This window comes from Bacillus rossius, chromosome 3, assembly GCF_032445375.1.
Source record: "Bacillus rossius redtenbacheri isolate Brsri chromosome 3, Brsri_v3, whole genome shotgun sequence".
Lineage (NCBI taxonomy): Eukaryota > Metazoa > Arthropoda > Insecta > Phasmatodea > Bacillidae > Bacillus > Bacillus rossius.
The window spans coordinates 56,514,153-56,535,113 of record NC_086332.1 but is presented as its reverse complement, the minus strand read 5'-3'; the positions used below and the strand labels follow the sequence as shown (position 1 = coordinate 56,535,113).

At 36.1% G+C, this 20,961-nt stretch overlaps 2 protein-coding genes and 1 long non-coding RNA gene across 4 annotated transcripts in view; 1 reads left to right on the top strand and 2 right to left on the bottom strand.

Moving 5' to 3' along the window:
- Nucleotides 1–10,798, top strand: part of LOC134530727 (WD repeat-containing protein 27-like) — a 75,206-nt gene extending 64,408 nt beyond the window's left edge. The window contains exons 16-17 of the mRNA XM_063365848.1: nt 7,966–8,068; nt 10,450–10,798. Of these exons, the coding sequence (XP_063221918.1) occupies nt 7,966–8,068; nt 10,450–10,599 (253 nt within the window). The 3' untranslated portion in view covers nt 10,600–10,798. The remainder of the gene's footprint in view (nt 1–7,965; nt 8,069–10,449) is intronic.
- On the bottom strand, nt 2,930–5,552 carry LOC134530732 (uncharacterized). The gene is made up of 2 exons (XR_010074865.1): nt 4,803–5,552; nt 2,930–3,225 (listed from the first exon to the last, which is right to left on the bottom strand). It is a non-coding gene; the product is annotated as an uncharacterized LOC134530732 (long non-coding RNA).
- Nucleotides 10,719–18,044, bottom strand: LOC134530731 (fibrous sheath-interacting protein 1-like). 2 transcript variants are annotated; one of them, XM_063365853.1, is made up of 4 exons: nt 17,887–18,044; nt 17,211–17,423; nt 11,751–11,909; nt 10,719–11,014 (listed from the first exon to the last, which is right to left on the bottom strand). In XM_063365853.1, the coding sequence occupies exons 1-4, from the start codon at nt 18,028–18,030 to the stop codon at nt 10,811–10,813; spliced, it is 720 nt and encodes a 239-aa protein (XP_063221923.1). In that variant the 5' UTR covers nt 18,031–18,044; the 3' UTR covers nt 10,719–10,810. The 2 variants fall into 2 exon arrangements, with proteins under 2 accessions (XP_063221923.1, XP_063221922.1); XM_063365852.1 differs by having other exon boundaries at nt 11,736–11,909; nt 17,887–18,030.
- Nucleotides 18,045–20,961: the final 2,917 nt, after the last annotated feature.

The following is a 20,961-nucleotide window of genomic DNA, read 5'->3' as shown; positions in this document are numbered from 1 at the left end:
TTGTTACAGAATGTCTACATTTCACATTATAGCACTTCCTTAAGACATTACAACATGTAAGTTTATTTGAAAAAGCACTTTGTATTTAGTTTCTAGTGTGAAATGCTTCAAAACATTCTGGGCACAATGGTTCATTGCATCGCTTGCACTTATAACGAGTTTTCCGTTTACACTCTCTGAGATGGCATAGTGCAGCATATTTTCCTTCTGTTTTTGTAGGGAAGTGATTGCCACCATCTAGTCTCAGTTCGTTGGGTGCTTTGACTACCACTCTTCTTTTCACTGCAGGAGATTGGCCATTACTGCTGGTAGGCCGCCCTCTTTTGGTGTGCTTGGATAGTCCTTGGAAAATCAAAGAAGCTGCAACAAAACTTTTGAATTCCAGTAGATCCATTGTTTGATTTTCTGGACACATTCTCCACAACAACCAAGCATTTACAACAACAACTTGAAGCATATGGTTTACAATGCGCATATACCACCGTTTGTCTTTTATGGTGTGACGGTACAAACCAATGAGTGAATCCATTGTATCGACTCCTCCCATGTGGCGGTTGTACACTTGAATTGCATACGGAAGGGGAATTTGTATACGGCATCCTTCTTTCTTGCTCCATCGTCCAATTGTTGTCATTGGCTTCTCCCCAGCAAATGTCGAAGCAACATGAACAACCGAATTGTCACACCATCTAAGAACTGTTATGTTAGAATTCTGAGTTGTTACTTTGGAATGTACACCTCTGTCTTTTTTTTTTCAATTAATTTACTGGTGCAAGTTTTTGTGCTGCATCTTTCATTCGATTTATTCGTATAGTCCCTGTAGCAAAAATATTAAGTTCTTTTAGCTTCAGCAATAAAGGAATTAATGTGAATAAATTGTCAAAAAACAGCTTGTGACATCTGTCTTTCACACTTTCAGTCAGCCGGAGCACTAGGTCACCAACTACACCAAATTCAGAGGGCGTTGCTTGACCATGACCTTTTCCTTGATATATTTCAAAGTCTAAAACATACCCTGACGATGTGGCAAGGACCCAAATTTTGTACCCCCAACGATGAGGCTTATTCTTCATATACTGTTTCAAGCTAGATGCTCCCTTGAAGGGTACCATCATCTCATCAAGTGACAGAAACTCGCCAGGTGAAATAGCTGCTTTGAAAGATGTCCTCAGGTGTTCAATGAAGGGCCTGAGCTTATAGAGTCTATCAGAACTATCGGTCTGCACAGAATTGTCTGCAAAATGTATATACTTCCTGATGGTACAAAATCTTTGGTATGACATGCTGTCAGCAACAATTGACAGACGCATACCATACATGGCAGACCAGTATTGTCGTAGTCTTGTGTACCGTAAGTATGTCATAACAAAATTTATACCAAGGAAAACTTTTAATTCGCCTAACGTTAGTGAAAGGTTTTCTTTTCCATTTTGAACTGCATAAAGGTTGGACTGGTCGACAACAATCTGAAGAAAATCATCTGGTACAAGAGCAGAAAAAAAATCAATAGGTTCCTCACCTGAAACATTGCAATTTTCCATGCCTAAAAATTTAAGTGGTTCATTACAATTGTTGTCTTTATCAGGTATCCATGCTTCGTGTGTCTTTTGTGATGTTCCTTTTTTATGATGATGTTTCAACCTCTGTCCTTTTGCAGATGGTTTAGGAACAGTTGTGTTCTGAGGAAAAACTAAGTCGTCGATATCTTCATGTTCAGAGTCATCTGAAATTTCACTGCACGGAAGTGTTTGATGAGTTTTGTTTTTCAGAGGAGACTGACGTACTGTTTTTGGGTGCCAAATATCATCTTCAGTGTTATCAGAGAAGTCGTCTTCAGAATCTGAAGGAAGGTTGTGGAATGCTAGAAGTGCCTCTTCAGTAGAACGAAAAACATTGTTGTGCCGGACAGTTGAAGAACTGGTGCTCGGAACACCTGGAGAAGTGGCCATCTGAAATTTTCATAAAACTAATTGTATCTACTGTATGTAAGTTACTCATACAGGCAGGCATTTGACAAAAAAACTGCAAAAAAATTCTCAGCAAATTAAGTGAATGCTAATTGTATAATAATAATAATAATAATAATAATAATAATAATAATAATAATATATAATGGCTGTCTGTATGTCCTACTTTAAAAACATTTTCTAAATCCAGAACCAAAACATTTTTTTTTTTACATTTCTAATAATATTGTCACCAAATTTCACGTAATTATTTTATACCATTAGTACATATAAGCCTCAAGTGGGGAATGAAATAAATTACATCAAAAATACAGTAAAAATTATTATAAAATCATTTACACTTGAATGATTGCATAACTAAAACTCAAAACTAACACATAATATTTTTACTTACCAGATAATATAACTAACGTCTTCTAGAATAAGGAGAAAAATTACGACATCGAGTAACACCAGAGAAACTGCAAACCTCAGTGTCTTGACAAAGAAGCTTCGATTATTAACACAAGCCCAACCTAGTGGCAGCAATGAGAAACACTTGCAGACATCAAGACATGCTTCGGTGACTCAGTGAATATCAAAATTTGATGTTACAATAATTATAAAATATTCTAAAAAATAAACATTATTACGCAGTTTTCGTGCCTCATATGAGGCTAAATGTACGAGAGGGTTAATTACCGGGGTACTACGCCTGGGCCCATAACCTGTTAATACTTTCCTCGTTATATGCACGAATAAATGGAGACAAGAGAATAACAACATCCATCTTGGATACTTTATTTACCTCTATGCACTCTGGTGGCATGATACCACACTAGTAGGTTTGTTTACAATCTCGTTACAATCTGAGGCCTTTATGAGTGTGTCAAACAGTTATCAAGTAAGGGTAAAATGAGTATCATTATAATTGAAGTTAGTGCTAAAATGTGTTAGTAAAAATGTAATAATTCAATCAAATGTGTGGTAAAAATATGTATAATTGTAACCAATTGGAATTCAAGCAAACGTGGTACAAGAAACACATTCAATAACATTACATACAGCTACCAGCAATAGAAGTCCTTAATTTTAAAACATACGTGTGTCTTGTTTCATGACGTAGTCTATGGTCATTTCACTTAAGACACTACCCGATTACAGCACTCAACCGTAAATGGTCCTCAGATGTGGCACTGCAAAACTGTTGCATTCAGCTCCAGAAGCTGGCTCGTACTCCTTGGGAACTGGACTCACATTGATGGGACACCGCGGTTTACTGTTAAATATTGGTCACAATTAGTCCTCTGTTGAAAATTTTGTCTGAAGCGAAACTGTTAATTGGTAAGACTAACTATCGAAGATGGATCAACACAGCGACAAATTCTTTAGTCATGAGAGTGATATCATTTCTTAAATTCATGGACGATTGATGCTTAACACTGATCAGTCCTTTTCACTTACAATATCAATTATTCCACTCATATCCATTATGTTTCACATAGTTTGCATACATAGAGTACATGTTTCAAAGCACAGCCTTAAATATTTGTAGAAACCTGAACTTTTTAAAAATGATCATCATACTCAATGACATGAATACAAATAAGCTTCTTAGACTGGCAGTCAATTATTTCTACAATTCTTAAACAAAAATGAAATACTTGTGGTGACTTCAAACTTCACCGACTGTTTCTTTCAACTGACTGACTTGTTGCTAACAGTCATCAATAATACCTTCCATTTACTGCTATGCCTCACGACCAATCAGAATGTTTCTTAAAAATTTGACTTAAGCCATTAAAAAAAACAATATCCTCAAAATCACACTAAAACTATAATATATTTCGTTAATCTATAACACACCTCTCTGAGTAGTTAGTTTGTACTTGAATTAGTGATGGCCCGATATCCAAAAACCCGATACCGATACCGATTTTTCCAAATTTACCGATCCGATAACCGATACCCGATATTCTGATAATAGGCCTATCTCATTTCTAACACTGATTCTATAAAATTGTGGTTCTGGAGTATTGTTAGACACAATAATGAAAAATGTTAAATATTAATAAAACATATATATGTGAATGTATATTATTTTTATTAAATGTAAAATATAGTAAATTCACATTAAATGAAAGCTAATAATGAATTTATCATAATGGCCTACAAATAAGCTCTCTAAATTCAAGGTATTAAAAATTTAAATTGTTTTTCAAGGCCAGATAAAGCAATATTCTGGTGTAGGTATTACCTACAGTATGAAAAAAACATATTGTAACTACAAGGAAACAAATTTCAGATTTTTGTGGAGAAATGTAGAGAAATATTGTAGCTGTCCGGTATTAGTCGCTAGTGTATTTGCTTATAATGTATGAATTACAAGCCACTGCATGTACTGAGTCCAGTGTCTCAACTGTAATCTACGAAAAATACCGTCCGAAAAACGGGAAGCCCACAATTCACGTAGTTTCGGTCCCCTGCAAGAATTTCCGAAGATTTCCGAAGTTTATTAACGCCACTTCAGCTGCTAAATCAGAAGTTCAAGCATGTTGTGACTGACCTAACATAACCTAACACTTCAATTTTTTTTTAATTTCAATTTTTGAGAGAAATCCGAAGTTGCACGAACGTGGTAGGGAACCTAAACTACGTGAGTTGTAGGCTACCGCCGAAAAACATCAAACTTTTGTACCCTTTGTAAAATTTCATCACGGTAAACGACACGCTAGAAAGGAAGGTCTTCAAGTAGTAAATTTTGTGACCATTGTTCAAGTGTATCACTCCATTTATTGGTGCGAAAACACGTTAAAAATTCGTGAAAAGTAATTTCAATACAACTTTGAAACTTACTGCAGAGTTTATAAAACCACACATCTTTATTAGAGCTGTAGCAAACCGTATGTATTCGTTACTGAGTAACGGGTGCGCCGTCTATATACGAGTAACGAAACGTTACACACGGCTGCATTTCGTTACTCGCATATTTCGTTACTCGCATGTTTCGTATGTTTCACGCATGCGCGCGCATATTCGATGAATTTATGTTACAAAGAACGATGTTTGTTTATTAAGTAAAGTATAATTTGGAAATTCGTCGTCCAAGTTTTTTTACTGTTTATTAAAGGTATTGTGTGTGTAGACAACGTTTGAGATTGGAACAGAAACAACGTAAGAAAGTATTTTTTACAAATTGGAAATATGTATGTTTTTGTTTTTTATTATCGCGAATTTTCACGTTTTTTTATTATCTTAAAAGAGATAATATAAGGCCGCTCTAATGAGATTTAATTGTTTCTTGGTTAACAAAAACTGTTAATTATCAAATATTGTTAATTGTATGTATTCTAATTATTATTATTTACGCGACGTCATAATGTACGCATACGCAATACGACTCGATTCGTTGCATGTTATGCGGTATCAGAAGTAACGAGTACTGATTGTTATAGTAACGAATACATACGGGTACCCTTTTTTTCGTTACTTTTACACCTCTAATCTTTATTTATGTTGTTTTCATTGCACTCAATATAGCCAACATAATACCTTTGCTGCAACTTGCCCTACGTAAACACGTTTCATATTTTATCTTTTGTAAAAACTTACGTAATGTTTTTGTGTAGAACAGCAGTTGGCGACCGTGAAACGACACGGAAAGAAAATGTCTGTTATATCAAGCAGCAACATTATTCTTCTTCATGTTTACTTACGGCTACACCACTTATTAAATAAAATATCGTAATTATTTTCGTTTATGTTTTCAATTTATGTACACATAGTGAACTTCGAAAATTCATCAAGCGAAAACATTTTGCGAATATCTGAAACGAATAAATATGCACTAATGACTGGGATTTGTGTACACATGGAAAAATTGTACCGTCGGGATGCATTGCAGTATCAGAAAGAAAAAATAGGCTTGAAATTGTTTCTGTGGAAAATATGCTTGAAATTACGGTAAATCTGTATTGTACGGATTAGCGCCAAAAAAAATCGTACAAATATGAAATAACTTTCATTATATGCTCTTTTATGTCCTCTTTTCAAAACCGCCTGCGGAGATTAAAAATTCCAATTACTTTTGGAGATATCGCCGTTCTTATTTTGCAATACAAGCCCTATGTAATCATTCAACAGGCGCCATTTTATATTTTGCCGTGTGTGCGTGAATGCATAAATAACAGAAATTTTCCATTAGGTAAGGTTAGTTACATGATAAATACTTCAAAATAAACGGAAATTAAAAATAATATCAATTAATTTTACTTGTATAGTTTTAAGTATTTATAATGTAACTGACCTGACCTAACTAAACGGGACAAAGGTAGATTAGGTCAGGTCAGCTACAGTATAAATACTTTGAAACTGAACGGACATTAAAAATAATAAAAATTAATTTTAATGGTTGTTTAGTTTTAAAGTATTTATAATGTAGCTGACCTGACCTAACAAACCGGGAAAAAGGATGAACAGTAGGAACTCACGTAATTTTCTTTTTACGTGATGTAGTCGTTCAACTACGTAGCGAAAAAAAAAAAATATACTTGTAAACAAGCAACAATGGGAACGCGGGAAGCCTACGATTCACTCATCCTTCTGGACATACCCGAATACTCACGTTGGCAAGCCTTCTTTCAACAGACGAGAGGCGAACGCCCGATCGTGCATCTTCGGTTTTTTTTTTTTTGTTTATTGTAAATAAATATGCAACTCATGAAAACTAATGGTCAATTAGGTATTGTTAGCTATATTATAAATACTTGAAAACATTGTGGATGGTTGATTTGGTTAGGATAGCTACATTAAAAATACTGTGAAATCATGTTAACGGTTTCCTAGCGCTGGATAGCTACATATTAAAAAGTTATTTGCTAAGCAACCATAAAATGATTTTACAGTTATTTTAATGTAGCTATACTTACCTAATATAACCAACCATCCACAGTGTTTTAAAGTATTTTTAATTACTTCTTGCTAATTTTAAGAAAAGAAGTCTTGCCAACGTGAGTATTCGGGTATGTCCAGAAGGATGTGTGAATCGTAGGCTTCCCGCTGAACTCCGCATCAGTGCACATCACGAAAATTAAAAAATTCCATATCTCCTAAAGTATTTGGAATTTCTGATCTCCGCCGGGTTTAATGAAAAGAGGAAGTTAAAGAGCACAGAATAAAGGTATTTTCGGATTTTTTAAAAAAATTTTTAAAAAAATCGCCAAAAAATGAATATTAAAAAATTCGATATCTCCAAAAGTAATTGGAATTTTTAATCTCCGCAGGCGGTTCTGAAAAGAGGACGTAAGATAGCATACAATGAAAGTTATTTCATATTTTTACGATTTTTTTTGGCGCTAATCCGTACAATACAGATTTACCGAAATTACTAGGTAATATGGTGACGTGAAGATAGATAAATTACGCCCGCGGAAAATAAGCTTGGAATTACGGTTAAGGTTATGTGAGAAGTATTATTGGGGATAGAGCAAACATCGGTTATCAAAATATCGCAAGTATTTACCGATGTCCGATATTGAAAAATGTGCCGATATTACCGATCTCCGATATCGAATATCGGGCCATCACTAACTTGAATAAATATTAAATAACTTAAAAAATGATATTTATAAGTTTAACGAGACTGTCTATTGGTCTCCAAGAGAAAACAAAAACAAAATTTAAATTACAAAGAATAAACATGATGTTAATGAAGTAATGATCATGGATTTATAATATTGCACAGAGATTATTACGTAGAACCATAGTAAAATAATTTGGAATTATTACTCTGGGAGAATATTCCTCACACCTTGAATACATGGTCATTGAAAGTTCAACCTACTTACAAATTACAACCGTATCCATAAAAACCTTGTGACTAATTTTAGCACTACATAAGCACTATAACAGTAAATACTGGTCAGCATTATCACTTCAAAATCACATTTATGAATTGTCTATCAAAGTTTGGGCATATAATAATGTCCACCGAACACAACTTAAATATTTCTTGTTGCAGATGTGTACAGAGATTCAGTCAGCACTCAAACAGAAGTTACAACAGTGGTGTCGACATCAGCCCATGTGGCCGATACGTTGCAGCCAGCTCTGATGACAAAACGGTAAATAAAAACAATTTGTATCTGCAATAACAAATTGCAACTTTTATGAGCAAATGTTTTTAATTTCGGGTGCCAGGCTCTCGGGATAAAGATACCTGTTTCGCAGATAAAAGAAAAATGTTCCTACTATCGCACCAGTAAGCCAAGCGAATGAACTTCAATTAATTGCGTAAAAAACTTTGTGAAATCACCAAAAGGAATTCACAATACCACAGTACTACCAAACCACTATTACATAAATACATCAATAATTTCAAATTCCGCTGTCATTAATAGTAGCTTTAGCAGATTTGATTAGAAACTGTTGCAAAGTCACACAATTAAATTTTTTTAGTAGATACAAAAAGTTTATTTTCCATACAAAAGAAAATGTTTCATACTTACATTTGAATTTTTTTTTTGTAAAGGCTATGAAATCCAACCACAAACTAAGTGGTGATTAAATAGTTTAAATACCTTATTTTGTGTGTCATCCACCCAACTTTGATTAAATATGTTCAGAGTATACTTAATTATATATTTGTTTTTTTCATTTTCCTGTCTAAAATTATATTAGAAATTAAATGTTAAAAATCCAATGAATTACCTTATAAATTTTTTTTCTTGTTTAAGTAGTTGTTAGGGCCTGGAATTTTTCGCGATCGCGAATTTTGCGAAAATTCGCATGAAAACACGAAAAGTAAGTACATTCGCGAAAACCACAACATTTCTATATTACACTGCGAATATATCCCCGAAAAGTACCATTACAGTAGAATCCCGCCGATGCGAGCCCCCTCTGATGCGTCCATTCCGTTTATATGACCGTTTTTTGAGAAAACATGAAAAATTTAAGCAGAGAAAGTCGAAAATTTGAGTAAAATCGGCTGAAAAACAAGTCTGTTACACTTTGTTGGGCTCTATGCGTTCACGTTTATCTTGGCGAGAGCTGTACTGTAAGCAGCCAGGCATACAAAAGACGTCTAAAAATAGATACCACCCCTCTAGACTGGCCACGCGGCAGTGTCTAGACGAGCTCGGCGCCTCCACTATCGCACGAAAAGCCGTCTCAGCTGTCATGTTATCTTACCAGCCCGGCAGCTTGACGTCATACGTGACGTGACGCGACGCTTACCTCTCCCATCCCCTGCTAATTCTTCAAGGCTCATCCCTCCCAGAGCCACAAACCATGTAAAAACAACCCCCCCCCCCCCCTTTTTTTTTTTAACAGCTAACATTTCAACACATTCCCTCCCTTATTTCAACCTTCTGCGTGAGAAACTGTCAGCGTGTTTTTTTTTCTCTATTTTTTTACGCTGCGAAGGGACGTGGAAAAGATAATTGCTTGAGCTGTCAAAATAAACATCGCTGACGGCAAGGGCGGGAGCGCATCCTGTCGGTCTGTCGCTGTGATTATCTACTCCAAAAACATGTCACAGCATTTCAGGATAGCATTGTTCTTATTTCTTTCGTTTATAACCGAATGTTTTCTACTTGATCCACACAAGGTTAAAGTATCCTTTAACCCAAGTCTTGTGTTTCAGCATAATTACCTTATTTTTACATAAGCCGTGTTCGTGTATGGTTTTGATGCTCAAAATTGATCTGGGGTATAGTTCACACTAAGTTTCTTCTCATTTGTGCGCTGGGGTTTGTTCAAGTGGCAACCCCGTGTTCCTCCACTCCATTAAATACGAGCATATCAGTATCAGAAACATGGGTTTTATTGTACTGATAATAGCACAGTGATGTGCAAATTTTGCAACTGTAAAGTTTCATGGGATAGAAAAGATTTCATTGACAAACACCTAAAGTCGGCTAAGCATGTGGCATTGGCATTGGCAGCAGCAAAAAAAAAAAAAAAAAAAAAAAAAAATTGTAGTTGCAAACATCTATAGCAACGTGTCTGTTTTGTGTAACTGTTTTGGATTTAATTGGCTGTTATTATGCATATTAGCCTATTCCTAGTATACATGGATTGTTTATTAAATATGTAAACTATTATATTCAATAACTGCACAATTTAGTCAACATTTAAAATACCGGTAAAATTTCCATTGCATAACGAAAATACCGACTTTAAACCACCGCTTTTCTAATTTGAAAGTACCGCTTTTTGCATATTGAAAACACCGAAATTTTCCAGGCCCTAGTAGTTGTTTATCTGAACCGTAAACAAAAATTACTTGCACTTTCCTAGTACAAATTACTGTTCTGTTTTAATACGTACATTTTTGTGCAGTAAATTTTTTATGTACAAATGTTATTTAATTTAAGTAAAACAATGAGTAAGCATTATAAAGAATGCTTATGTGATAAATTGATTGTCCTGCAAGCAGACCGCGGACGGTAGCGGAGTAGTTCCCCCCCCCCCCCCCCCCCCCCCCCCCTTCTGCTTGCAGGTGTACGTGTACGACACGCGTAGCGCGGAGGAGCCCCTGGGGAGGCTGCTGGGTCTCGGGGACGTGGTCATGGATGTGGCGTTCAGCCCGCTGCAGCCTGTGCTGGTGGCGCTGGGCCTCAACGCCCGGGTTGTGACCTTCTGTCCGTAGCACTCTCCCAAGACTGATCACTCTCTTACCAACGTTTAACCATTTTATTAACTTCTGTGTTTACTTTGGCACACATTTCTTAATTTGAAATACTGGATATTGTTTTCTTTAGGAAATTATTTTTTTTTTTACTTTTTTTTTATTGACTTTATTCTACAAAAATTTTACAGTAAAAAGAATATTTGAAAATTTTGCGAAATGAATATTTTCTTTAGTGTTTGAATTGAAACAAGGGCATGTAGTTCTTTGCATCTTGGATGACCTGGTCTATTGCTTCACGAGGCAGTAGCTCAAGCTGTTGGCATTCCGGGTCACTGCTTGTCCCCTGACCGGCCGAGACATTGTCACGCATTGTCTTGCACGAGTGAGTGTTCAGAATCTTGACGATTTCCTCTTGTGAAACTGGTTCAATCTTCTGCAATGCAAAGATGTACATGGAATAATGGTGAAAGTAATAAGTACAGTAATCTACTTTAACACTGGCAAAATAATACAAAAATATAATAGGTGTTTATAATTTATGAAAAGTTGACTTGAACATAATCTTTGACACTTTACTTCTATTAATTTCCAAATGAACTCGTTTGGCAATTTGTACAAAGTTTTATAAATTTCATTTTTCAAAAAATATACTTAGATATTTATTGAACTTAACTTAAACTAGAATACAAGTCTACTCTAGAAGTGTGGTGGCTAGAACCTGATGGGAAATTTGCTAGATTAATAATTTATAAATTTTCATTTATTTTTTGGGTTAATTTAAATAAATGTTATAAGAAATCACTATTTATATTTTATGTAATTATATTTGATTGTTCTGAGTGCATTACAGTACATCCAGATAATTATATAACACACTGGCATGTCATATTAGTCTGAGGACCACTGGTCTCATGTATCAATAAATATTATAGTCTGGTCTCAAAATTGACAATTCTCAAAAACAGTAGTACAGTGTGTTACTCATTAGCCAAATGTCACTTGTGAAGCATCACATGATGTTTGTTACAACGCTTGACAACAATATGCAGTTGTACAAACACTATCGACAGAACAGTGACAGAAGGAAATGTAGAATATTGGTAATACTACCGAGAACTGTTAAATCTGAGACAAGTTTCATGATGAAACTTAACTTGAATAGAACAGACCTCAGCTGCTGACTCTTCCAGATGCTTCAGAGAACAATCAATGTCCTTTAGACAATTTTTCATTTTTAGGTCTTTCTGTTCATAAACAGAGCTCACTTCATCCTCATGTTCACGTGTTTTAGTTTCTTCATTCTCTGTACACCTTTCAACTTGAAATTCCTGGAATTTTTACAACATTTCACAGTTCGCTTGCATGTGGAACAAGTAGCAGTTTCACTAAATAACAAACAGAGGCAAGAAAATTTGATGGAAATAAAATGGAAAACAAAATTGTTATTCTGGATCCATTAGACGTAAAGAAATGTGTGTAAGTTGGTTGTTTCATCAGTCAAATTTGAGTATAGAAATGAGTGAGGGACAGCTTCAGAACTATAATCTTAATAAGGCAGCAACTGTTTGCATGTCGCTGATGCAAACGTAGAACCCTGTTATAATGTTTTCCTGCTAATAACGTCATATTTTTTAAGTCCCAACATTTTCCCCATAAGGAAAAATGGATTTACTTCCTTCATTTCATGAATAATGCATTTCCTGCTTATTATGTTTGTTTTCTAAAATTCAAGAAAAGTAAAAAAAAAAAAAACCTTTTTTGTAAATCTCTGTGTAGTCTATATCTCAAAGGTACATACGTTTGCAGTTATGTGTCTGTTGGCACCTTTGTCTTAAAAATAAAAATTAACAAACGCTTCAATTCCGTGCCATTCTGGTTCATTGTCAGATCTACATACAGTCAAACCTCTCTGAAACGACCCCTCACGGTTCCCAGGAATAGGGTTGTAATAGAGGGGGGGGGGTCATAATAGATGTTTTCCGAAATTTTCAGTTCATTTCACCCCCCCCCCCCCCCCCCTTCCCAAACCGCTACTCGCTAACCAGCCGTACAATGGCAGGATGCTGTCACTCACAATGCTAGACGGCTTTGCTTTAAACCCACTTCAACCTTCATGACAAGTCCGTCGCCCTACAGGCCACTCTAAAGAAAATATGTGTTAGTTTACATGTACGTTTTCTGCTTTCCGTAGTTAAATACACTAGAACCCCGATGTCACGAACCCCTGATTTAACGAAGCAGTGATTTTACGAATACATTCTCGGGAACCGTCATAAAATTGGACATTTTGACCAAAATGTGAAAATCAGAAAAAAAAAAATAAAAAAATGAAATGAAAGATCATTAATATCTGTTAACTTTAACGCACAGCGTATTTTTGTGATGGCTTTAATACTTCCAATAATGTTCATGTAAGAATAACAGAAAAATAATGGGACATATGGCAGCTGTAGGTTCTGCAACGCGAGTGGGCGCACACGAAGCTCGTCCGGCCGGCTGGCGGTGGCGGCTTCATGACGCATAAGCTCACCCCTCCCTCCCTCCTCTCTCGTTAACATTCTTCAAGGATAGCTCATCCCTCCCAGACACACAAACCATCTAGTGTCCTCCCTTATAACACCCCAACTTCGCTCCCCTTTGAAAAACCTTCAGTGAGAAAATGCTCTTTTCACCCTCCCTTATCCCGTAAAATTGGGCTACAGTGAAACCTCGTTTATTCGTTCCCGCATTGTAGAATTTCCCGGTTTTATTGTTCAATGTCCGTGGTCCCGAAAAAAATCCCGCAAGAACAATGTTAAAAAAATCCTGTTTCCATCGTTTACAAATATTTTTTAACCCGGTTTAACGGGTTGAACTTTACAGGCTTTTTACCGATTTCACATTCAAATTCCCGAGAAATATTCCAGTTTACGCGTGTCTACACGACACGCAATACCAATATTTACATATGGCGGCCATTACTAAATGAAAACGAATAAAGTGAGCATGACGCTGTTGCTAACAGGTTCACCAACTTCGATAAAACAACAGACGAAAGCTAACGCTCGCACGATAGTTCTTGCTTTGTGCGATAATCGACACAACAATATAACCGTGGTCGATATACTGTACATACTAGCCCAACGTAAACACATTTCTATTTAGCGGCAGTGAAATCCTGCGAGAAACATAGACGAAATTGTTCATCCTAGCGTTTCCGTGGCCGGCCGTATATGAGCGAGATTTTCTTTGTTTACGGTAAATTAGCTTTACACATTTAACTCTAATGCACGTGTGAAATTTGTAAAGGTTCATTGATATGTATCGGCCTACAAAAGAGGTTAAAACCATTAAAGAGCGTTTAGAAATTATAAATGCCGTTGAAAAAAATCCAGGCGAAAAACGGGTTGATTTGGCAAAGCGCTATGGTATTCCTCCATCGACTCTTAATTCTATCTTCGCTAGAAGAAATGAGATTCGGAAACAAGCAAGTCAGTTCGGCCAGTCTTCAAAAAAACGGAAAATGGCAAGACAGTCGAAATACAGTGAGCTTGAGAAAGTTTTGTTTTCTTGGTTCCAGCAAGTTCGGGCATCAAACATCCCAGTGGATGGCACATTTTGTTCATTTAAAAAAATTAAGAAAGTAGTGAAACCCCTTATTTACGTTACCGTTATTTACGTTTTCCCGTTATTTGCACTATATTCTTCAGGTCCCGTTTGGTTCCCATTTAATCCAATACAATACTTTCACGCGAATTACGTCTCAAAAATCTAATCCATCCCGCTATTTACATCACGTAACAACAATAGTAGGCCTAAAAACATTGTGAAAAACATAACTTTTATAGTCGGCAGTGAACATTTTAAATCGCAAAATAAACATATTTTATAACATGAAAAGTTGCTTTTATTTCTAAACATATACATAATAATTTAAGCCTAGGCGTGTAAAAGTCCGAGTAATTATAGCAGGAGGCAATCTAAAATGTACTCAGGAAAAACGTAAACTCACGAATGTATAAACGTTCTGTTACTATATTTATGTCACAACTTAGCCGAAATACTGGTACGAGACATAAACCTCACTAGATAAAATGAGCGGAGTCTTGGTAACTGTTTTAAACGTATTTTATAATTTCGGAAGTATTGTACAGTTGACGCATATTTTTTAAACTAACCATTTATATCTGGGGATCGTAAATAATTAATTATTGGTATCAAGAAATCAAGGTGAACGTAAACTTGAACACGTCACGGCAGCGAGAAAACTGGTGCATATACCAATAAACTGGTATTAGAACTGGACAAAACTGGTACACGGGAGGTGGAGCTTATATTTTTTTCCGCTAAGCTCGCATCTATTGGCTGGCTGCTGATAGAACGTCACGAGTCTGGGCGGAGCGTTGAGTGAGTTATACTGCGCATGCGCAGCTCAACAACAGAGAGAGCCAGCCGGCGGGTACGTCGCGCCATAACAGCTGATTGAGTACGATGACCTTTCTCCGCGCACGGCGCGCTATTGACGGTAAATTTCCAATTTGCGGCCCTTTTATTTAAAATTTTTTTACTGTGGTGCAATGCGTATGTGTAATGTAGCCCGCATTTGTTATGAACGCTGCAGGATGCGACTGTATTTTAATTAACTTTAACGTATTTCTTACTTTTCCCTTTATTTACACTTTCCCGCTTTTTACACTTTTTTACTTTGTCCCCATGAAAAGTGCAAATAAGGGGTTTTGCTGTATAATTTTCCAATATTGATAGTGTATATACAGTGTGCTGCTGGTGTCAGTTTATGAAAATACCTAACTGATTCACTGAAAGTTTTTGCAATAGTACATACATTGTGCATTTGGTAACTTTAGAGTGTGTTCCCACATTGTAGGATTTCCTGGATTATCCGTTTTTTACTCATGGTCCATTGGAAAACGGATAATCAGGGTTTCACTGTATTATGAATGGGGTACTAAAGTGACGAGGGAGGGGTCAAAATATGTCACTTTTCACACCAAGTTCGAGTTCAGTCATCTCTGGCAAGGAATTTACAAGCTTTCAAACTTAAATATAAATGTATTTTAATAGCAAGGGTCCTATGAAAAGGAATATACCGAATAAAATCAAGCTGCTGTCACCAAACAAAGCATAAAATGGCCCAACTCGTGGTCGCTTCATTATTGCTCGCGCGAGAGGCGAGGCGTGGAATGTTAGAAGAAAGATAAATGCGGGGGAGACAGACGGCAGCCAGTGTGTTTCCTGCGTGGGGAATAAGTGGCGTAGCCTTTTTTTTTATGCTGGGTGAAGCGACCTATTTCTGCCAACCCACGGGAAAAGATAATTGTTTGAGCTGTCAAAATAAACATCGCTGCGGCAGTTAAAACAAGTCGAGGCGGGCGTGCATCCAGTCGGTCGCTGTGTATTGTCAATCGATAGTAATCAAAATCAAGAGAAATCCAGTAGGTAGCTTTCTTTGCCTTAACTGCGTACCACACTAAGACACTCGCAAAAAGCTAAACGTAAACACTAGTTGTATTGTATTGAGCAACCCTGGGAAGTTATTTTTTTTTAATATTTTTAACATTTCTTCAATTTTTCGATACTATTGAGACCAAAACTAATATTCAAAACCATGGTCTTTAGTCTGTCAAATTTTCATGAATAATCTGGTACAGTATATTGGGCAGAAGATGGCCGCCATTGTGGTTTATGAATTTTGAGTACGGAAGAATAAAAGCATTCAAAACCAATTAATTTTTGAGCAACTTTATTTAATTTAAAAATCATCTGTAGTAACTGGTAATGGAATTAAACAGTATTTTTGACACCCAACAAATTTCTTGAAGTGTCTAAATGTATGTAACAGTTGGATCATTGAGCTAGCCTGAGGACTGGACTTTTACAAATTATTGTCTAAATTTGTCATTTTTTCAAAGAGGATTCCTCTGTCAAGTTTTTATATTTATTATGTTAGTTTCTGTAAGCCACGTTTGCAAATTTTAGTCAAGTTTTTTCACTATTTTAGGGGAGGGAAACTACTTTGAGGCCTGTTTTCTGTAAAGTACATAGCAATTCATATTTTAAATGCATCACCCACCTAATAGGATGTGGGATGCCAGTATTGTTCCAAACTAACTCAAATAGCCTTCCTTTGCCAGGCAATGTATAACATATCAGAAGAGACACCCAAGCTGTTGACTTTAGGCAGTACTCGTTATTAAATGCATACCTTCGGCAAGGCTCACCACCTGGGAACTACTGCAAGGGTCCCATTTACGCATGAAGCACCCAACTTCACAGTGTGGTGGTAATGTTCGGCCATTCACGGCCATTCTTGCCTGAGACTTTCTCTTAGCTATGTGTATTAATGCTTGCACTACGACCAACATTATCGTCCACGCAACTCCGGTCCTGACTTGGATTTGGCTAGGCTGTGTTGTGTAGTGTTTGGCTGAGTAAAATTACCACTACTGAAGTTACGTACTTTTTGTGGAATATTCTTTACATTGCTCGTGTTCCTTAAGCCGATTGCTATGTTGCATGCAAATCATAACATGGAACCATAGTAAGATACAAATTATAGACACTAACAAAGTTATTCTCTACACTCCATGCCCTTCTCCAAAGTTTCTAACATTCATTTATGAGGAATTTACCTGGAGCTTTAAGTCAATGCTCTGTAGTAAAGCATCTGTTTCTGGATCCACTGTGAAGGCAGGAAAGAAACACATGTTTTCTTTGCCCACATATGATCTCTCACCCTCAGACACACTTCCTGCTTCACTGTCATCTTCGTCCCGAAGAAGATCACACAGTCGTTTCTTCTCGTCATCCGTGAAGGCAAGCACGCCACATGCGTCCCCAGCGAGCTATGCACAATCAACAAGCATCTGGTCATACAACTGCTCAGTAGCTGCTATTGCAAACTGCATGGACAAATCAGTAATACTTTTGAGTTTTTTTGTCTGATATTAGATCTAGAGTTCTAGACCTGTTCACACTTTGCACGAAGCATCTAAGAATAAAAAGTATACAAAATCCATGATAGGGGAATTAAGTATGTACATACACAGGCTACTTCATCTATTCAATTTTAATTGTATTTTTAAAACCGATTCTGAAGTATAAATATAGTATGGTTTGTGTATCTAAAGCAACCTTTCATAGCCTTATTTTTGCAAGTTTTACACTGTTATTTTATTTTTCATTTTAACGAATGTCAGTATGAAACAAATGCATTACTTATCCATCTGAATCATTAGCCTAGCCATGTAGCAACATGCACATTGAAACTAATAAACTAATATAATACAAAAAAATCTAATTACGTACTTCTATATTTCTTGAAATAAAATTCTTGGATTTCTTGCTAGGTTTATTTTCAATGATTCTCGATAGTTGGATGTCACTTGTTTCAGCTTTAGTGCTCTGATTATCATCTTCACTTTCCGAGCTCAGAACACTGTCACTTGACATGCTGAAGAAATTATTTCTGCCTGCAATCATAATGACCATTCATAATCTGCACGTGTCTCAATCCTAATATACAAAATAGTTTCATAAAGCATTTTAAGTGTCCACAACTGCATCCAAGGGACAATTCAGCTCAGTTTAACATGTGCAAACATCTAAGGAATAAAAGTGGCTGCACAAGAAATGGTCCGAGATGTGCTAAACACTAGAGTCTTGGAGCAGGAAAACTGCGGTGATCAGAGCTTCAAACACGTCCTGTGAACACGTAGCAGGTATCCTGCGGACAGGGAAAATTTGTTAAACAGGGAAAACTCGGAGAACTAAAAATCTAAATTTAGAAAACACAAGGAAATTAATATCTAGTTTCTTAATGTCTTCAAACCCATATGTATTTTAATCATGATTTTGTGTGACGGTTGAGGATCAGTGTCTGATTTTTACTAACATTAATTATATAATTAACCTTAAGGGACACAAAGAACCGTGTATTAAATTAAAGTACAATCAATAAAACAGGGTGTTGTCCATTTTGTATGTTATGTATGTTTGTTAATCTGTGCTTTAATAATCATTTATATTGTGATCTGTTTATTAGTCAGATAGTTCTCTCAGACAAGGAAAACTCAGGTAAAAATGCTGAAGTAAGTCTATAGAGAAATACAGTCAATAATGATGTGTTTTAATAGTAATTTTAAGTAATGAGTGCTTAAGTTATTGTCTATCTATAAGCTGTAAGTTCTCAAACAGTCCTTATTGATAAGTTGGTCCAATAACACCTCATGCATTGTTCCACTTCTAATTTCTACAAAACACTTTCAACTTTTCATGATAGCAGTTTTCTTAGAATTGCATTATTGTCCACATCCCTTTATTGAAGTGATTTTAGTGATATCAATATGTATGATACAATGAATGAACAAGTGAGTGAATTGTGTAGAGACAATGAGAGGTGAGGTAATAAGAACAGAGCAGCGACAGAATGCATCTGTGGAGAAAACGGGAACACCACTGGTTCACTGCCAAGTTTCTCAGTCGGAAAAAATCCGGGTTTCAACCCGCTTGAAGTTCTACCTAGATCGCTTTGGAGGGAGACGACCGCAGAGTGGTCAGATACAAGCTACAAGTTGAAGTTATTCAATTAAAATAGTTACACATCTGTCTGTGTTATCATAAGTTACATTACACACACACACTGCCCTTGTATGCTATAGACTTATTTATTTATCCCGCCGTTTTTCTCCCGTATTAATTGTTTTAGATGCTCAGCTTTCACAGTTTAACTGTTCATTCATTTGTACTTTCTGAGGTTCTCTGAGATTTAGGGTTTTATTTATTTTAATTCTCAAAAATAATTAATTCAATTAATAATTGTTTATTTTCAATTTGATGGGTAGTTTGATGTGTGTATGAAAATAATATTTCTTATCATTTATATTTCTTCCCATAATTTTTTTTTTTTTTTTTTTATTTTTTTTTAGTTTACATCTGTTTCTAGGCCAATTTTGTGGTTCTGGCAATTTTGATAATAATTCAAGTAGCATAAAAAAACGGCAGGTGTCCATGTATGTAGTTAGTGTGAGGAAAACAGAAGGTGTGTAGTGGCACAGTCGCACAGTTATGTAATCACCTGCGGTTAGGTTGAGTATATTTTTGGCAGCCAATCAGAATAAACTACACAGTTGTGAAAGACAATCATGTAGAAATTCATGGAAATTTAAATGTATGTTACAAAGCTCTGTTTACAAATGTGAGTGAAAGCGGACATACATTTCTTTTAATTGTCTTTGTCAGTTGAATTGACAGGTCGCATCGCTCGGTGGCTCACAAATGTAACCAGCTTGATGTAGCTTGATGTAAATAATCAACTGAGAAATGTTTTAATATTTATTATTTTCTTTGTCTTTTTTTTTTTTTGGGCTGCCGGATTATCATTTTTTTTTGTACAACATATTAAATTGTTATTGGTGTAAATGTAAAGATCTTTTGGAAACAGTATGCGAAGAATGTATATTTCCAACAATTTTTGGTGAATAATAAATATAATTTTCCGATAAAAGTTTGTTTGTCGTGAAATTAAACGTAGAATTTAATAAAAATGCCCTTGTTGTTAATAAAATAAGTATTAGTAAGTTTAAGAAAGAATTTCGGCTTTAAACTCCAACCCAGACGCTCGAAGTGCGCTGGGGCCGAGATTAAAATTCGTCGAGAATATTTTACGTTTTTATGTCTTCCAGTGCTCTAAATGATATGCAATTGTGGCCACGGGCACGAAATTTTATTTATAATTCACTACTGCCCGACCCGACTTCGCACGGATACACTAATGGAAAAAAATTAAGCCACATCTCCCATTTACAGTAATGGTAAATAAAAAAAATTCAGTGAAAATTTATTACAATGCTGTATACTGTACCGGAGAGAAAATGAATAGCACCGATGGTTTCCTGACTCGTGCACGCAACGTACAACTGATGTACCCGTACTTCGCTACGGCAGTCTACAGGCAGATCACTCTTGCACCGCTCATTATACATGCCCCTCCTTATGGGTACGCATATGCCGCGCGATGCCCGTTGCCATGGAGACGCAGAAGGCATGAACAATGCAAAATCCTGTTCTCATGCAGACAAAGTACCCACTGTTGCCTGGTTTTAACCACCCATGGGATCTATTTTTCAGAAAATGTCATCCTGCATAACATAAGGAACATTTCTGTGAAGTTTCAAGTCTGTAAAATATATATACTTGAAAAAAAGGGCAATTTTTGATATTTAAAGTACCTGCAAAATTTCAACGGTGATGAGGACTGCACTAACAATGAAATAGTCGTTGCCATAGAGACGAATGAAGCATCAACAAAGCAACAGCTGTTGCCATGGTGATTTCCTACCAAAAACTGGAAATTTTGATATACAGTCAAACCTCTCTGAAACA

What these genes read in the sequence shown, in the direction of transcription:
- LOC134530731 (XM_063365852.1), bottom strand. Translation starts at nt 18,030, where the DNA reads ATGTCAAGTGACAGTGTTCTGAGCTCGGAAAGTGAAGATGATAATCAG. An exon ending in TTATTTCAAGAAATATAGAA is followed by an intron (nt 17,424 to 17,886) that starts GTACGTAATTAG and finishes GATTGTGCATAG; the next exon opens with CTCGCTGGGGACGCATGTGG. An exon ending in CTGAGGTCTGTTCTATTCAA is followed by an intron (nt 11,015 to 11,735) that starts GTTAAGTTTCAT and finishes TTTGCATTGCAG; the next exon opens with AAGATTGAACCAGTTTCACA.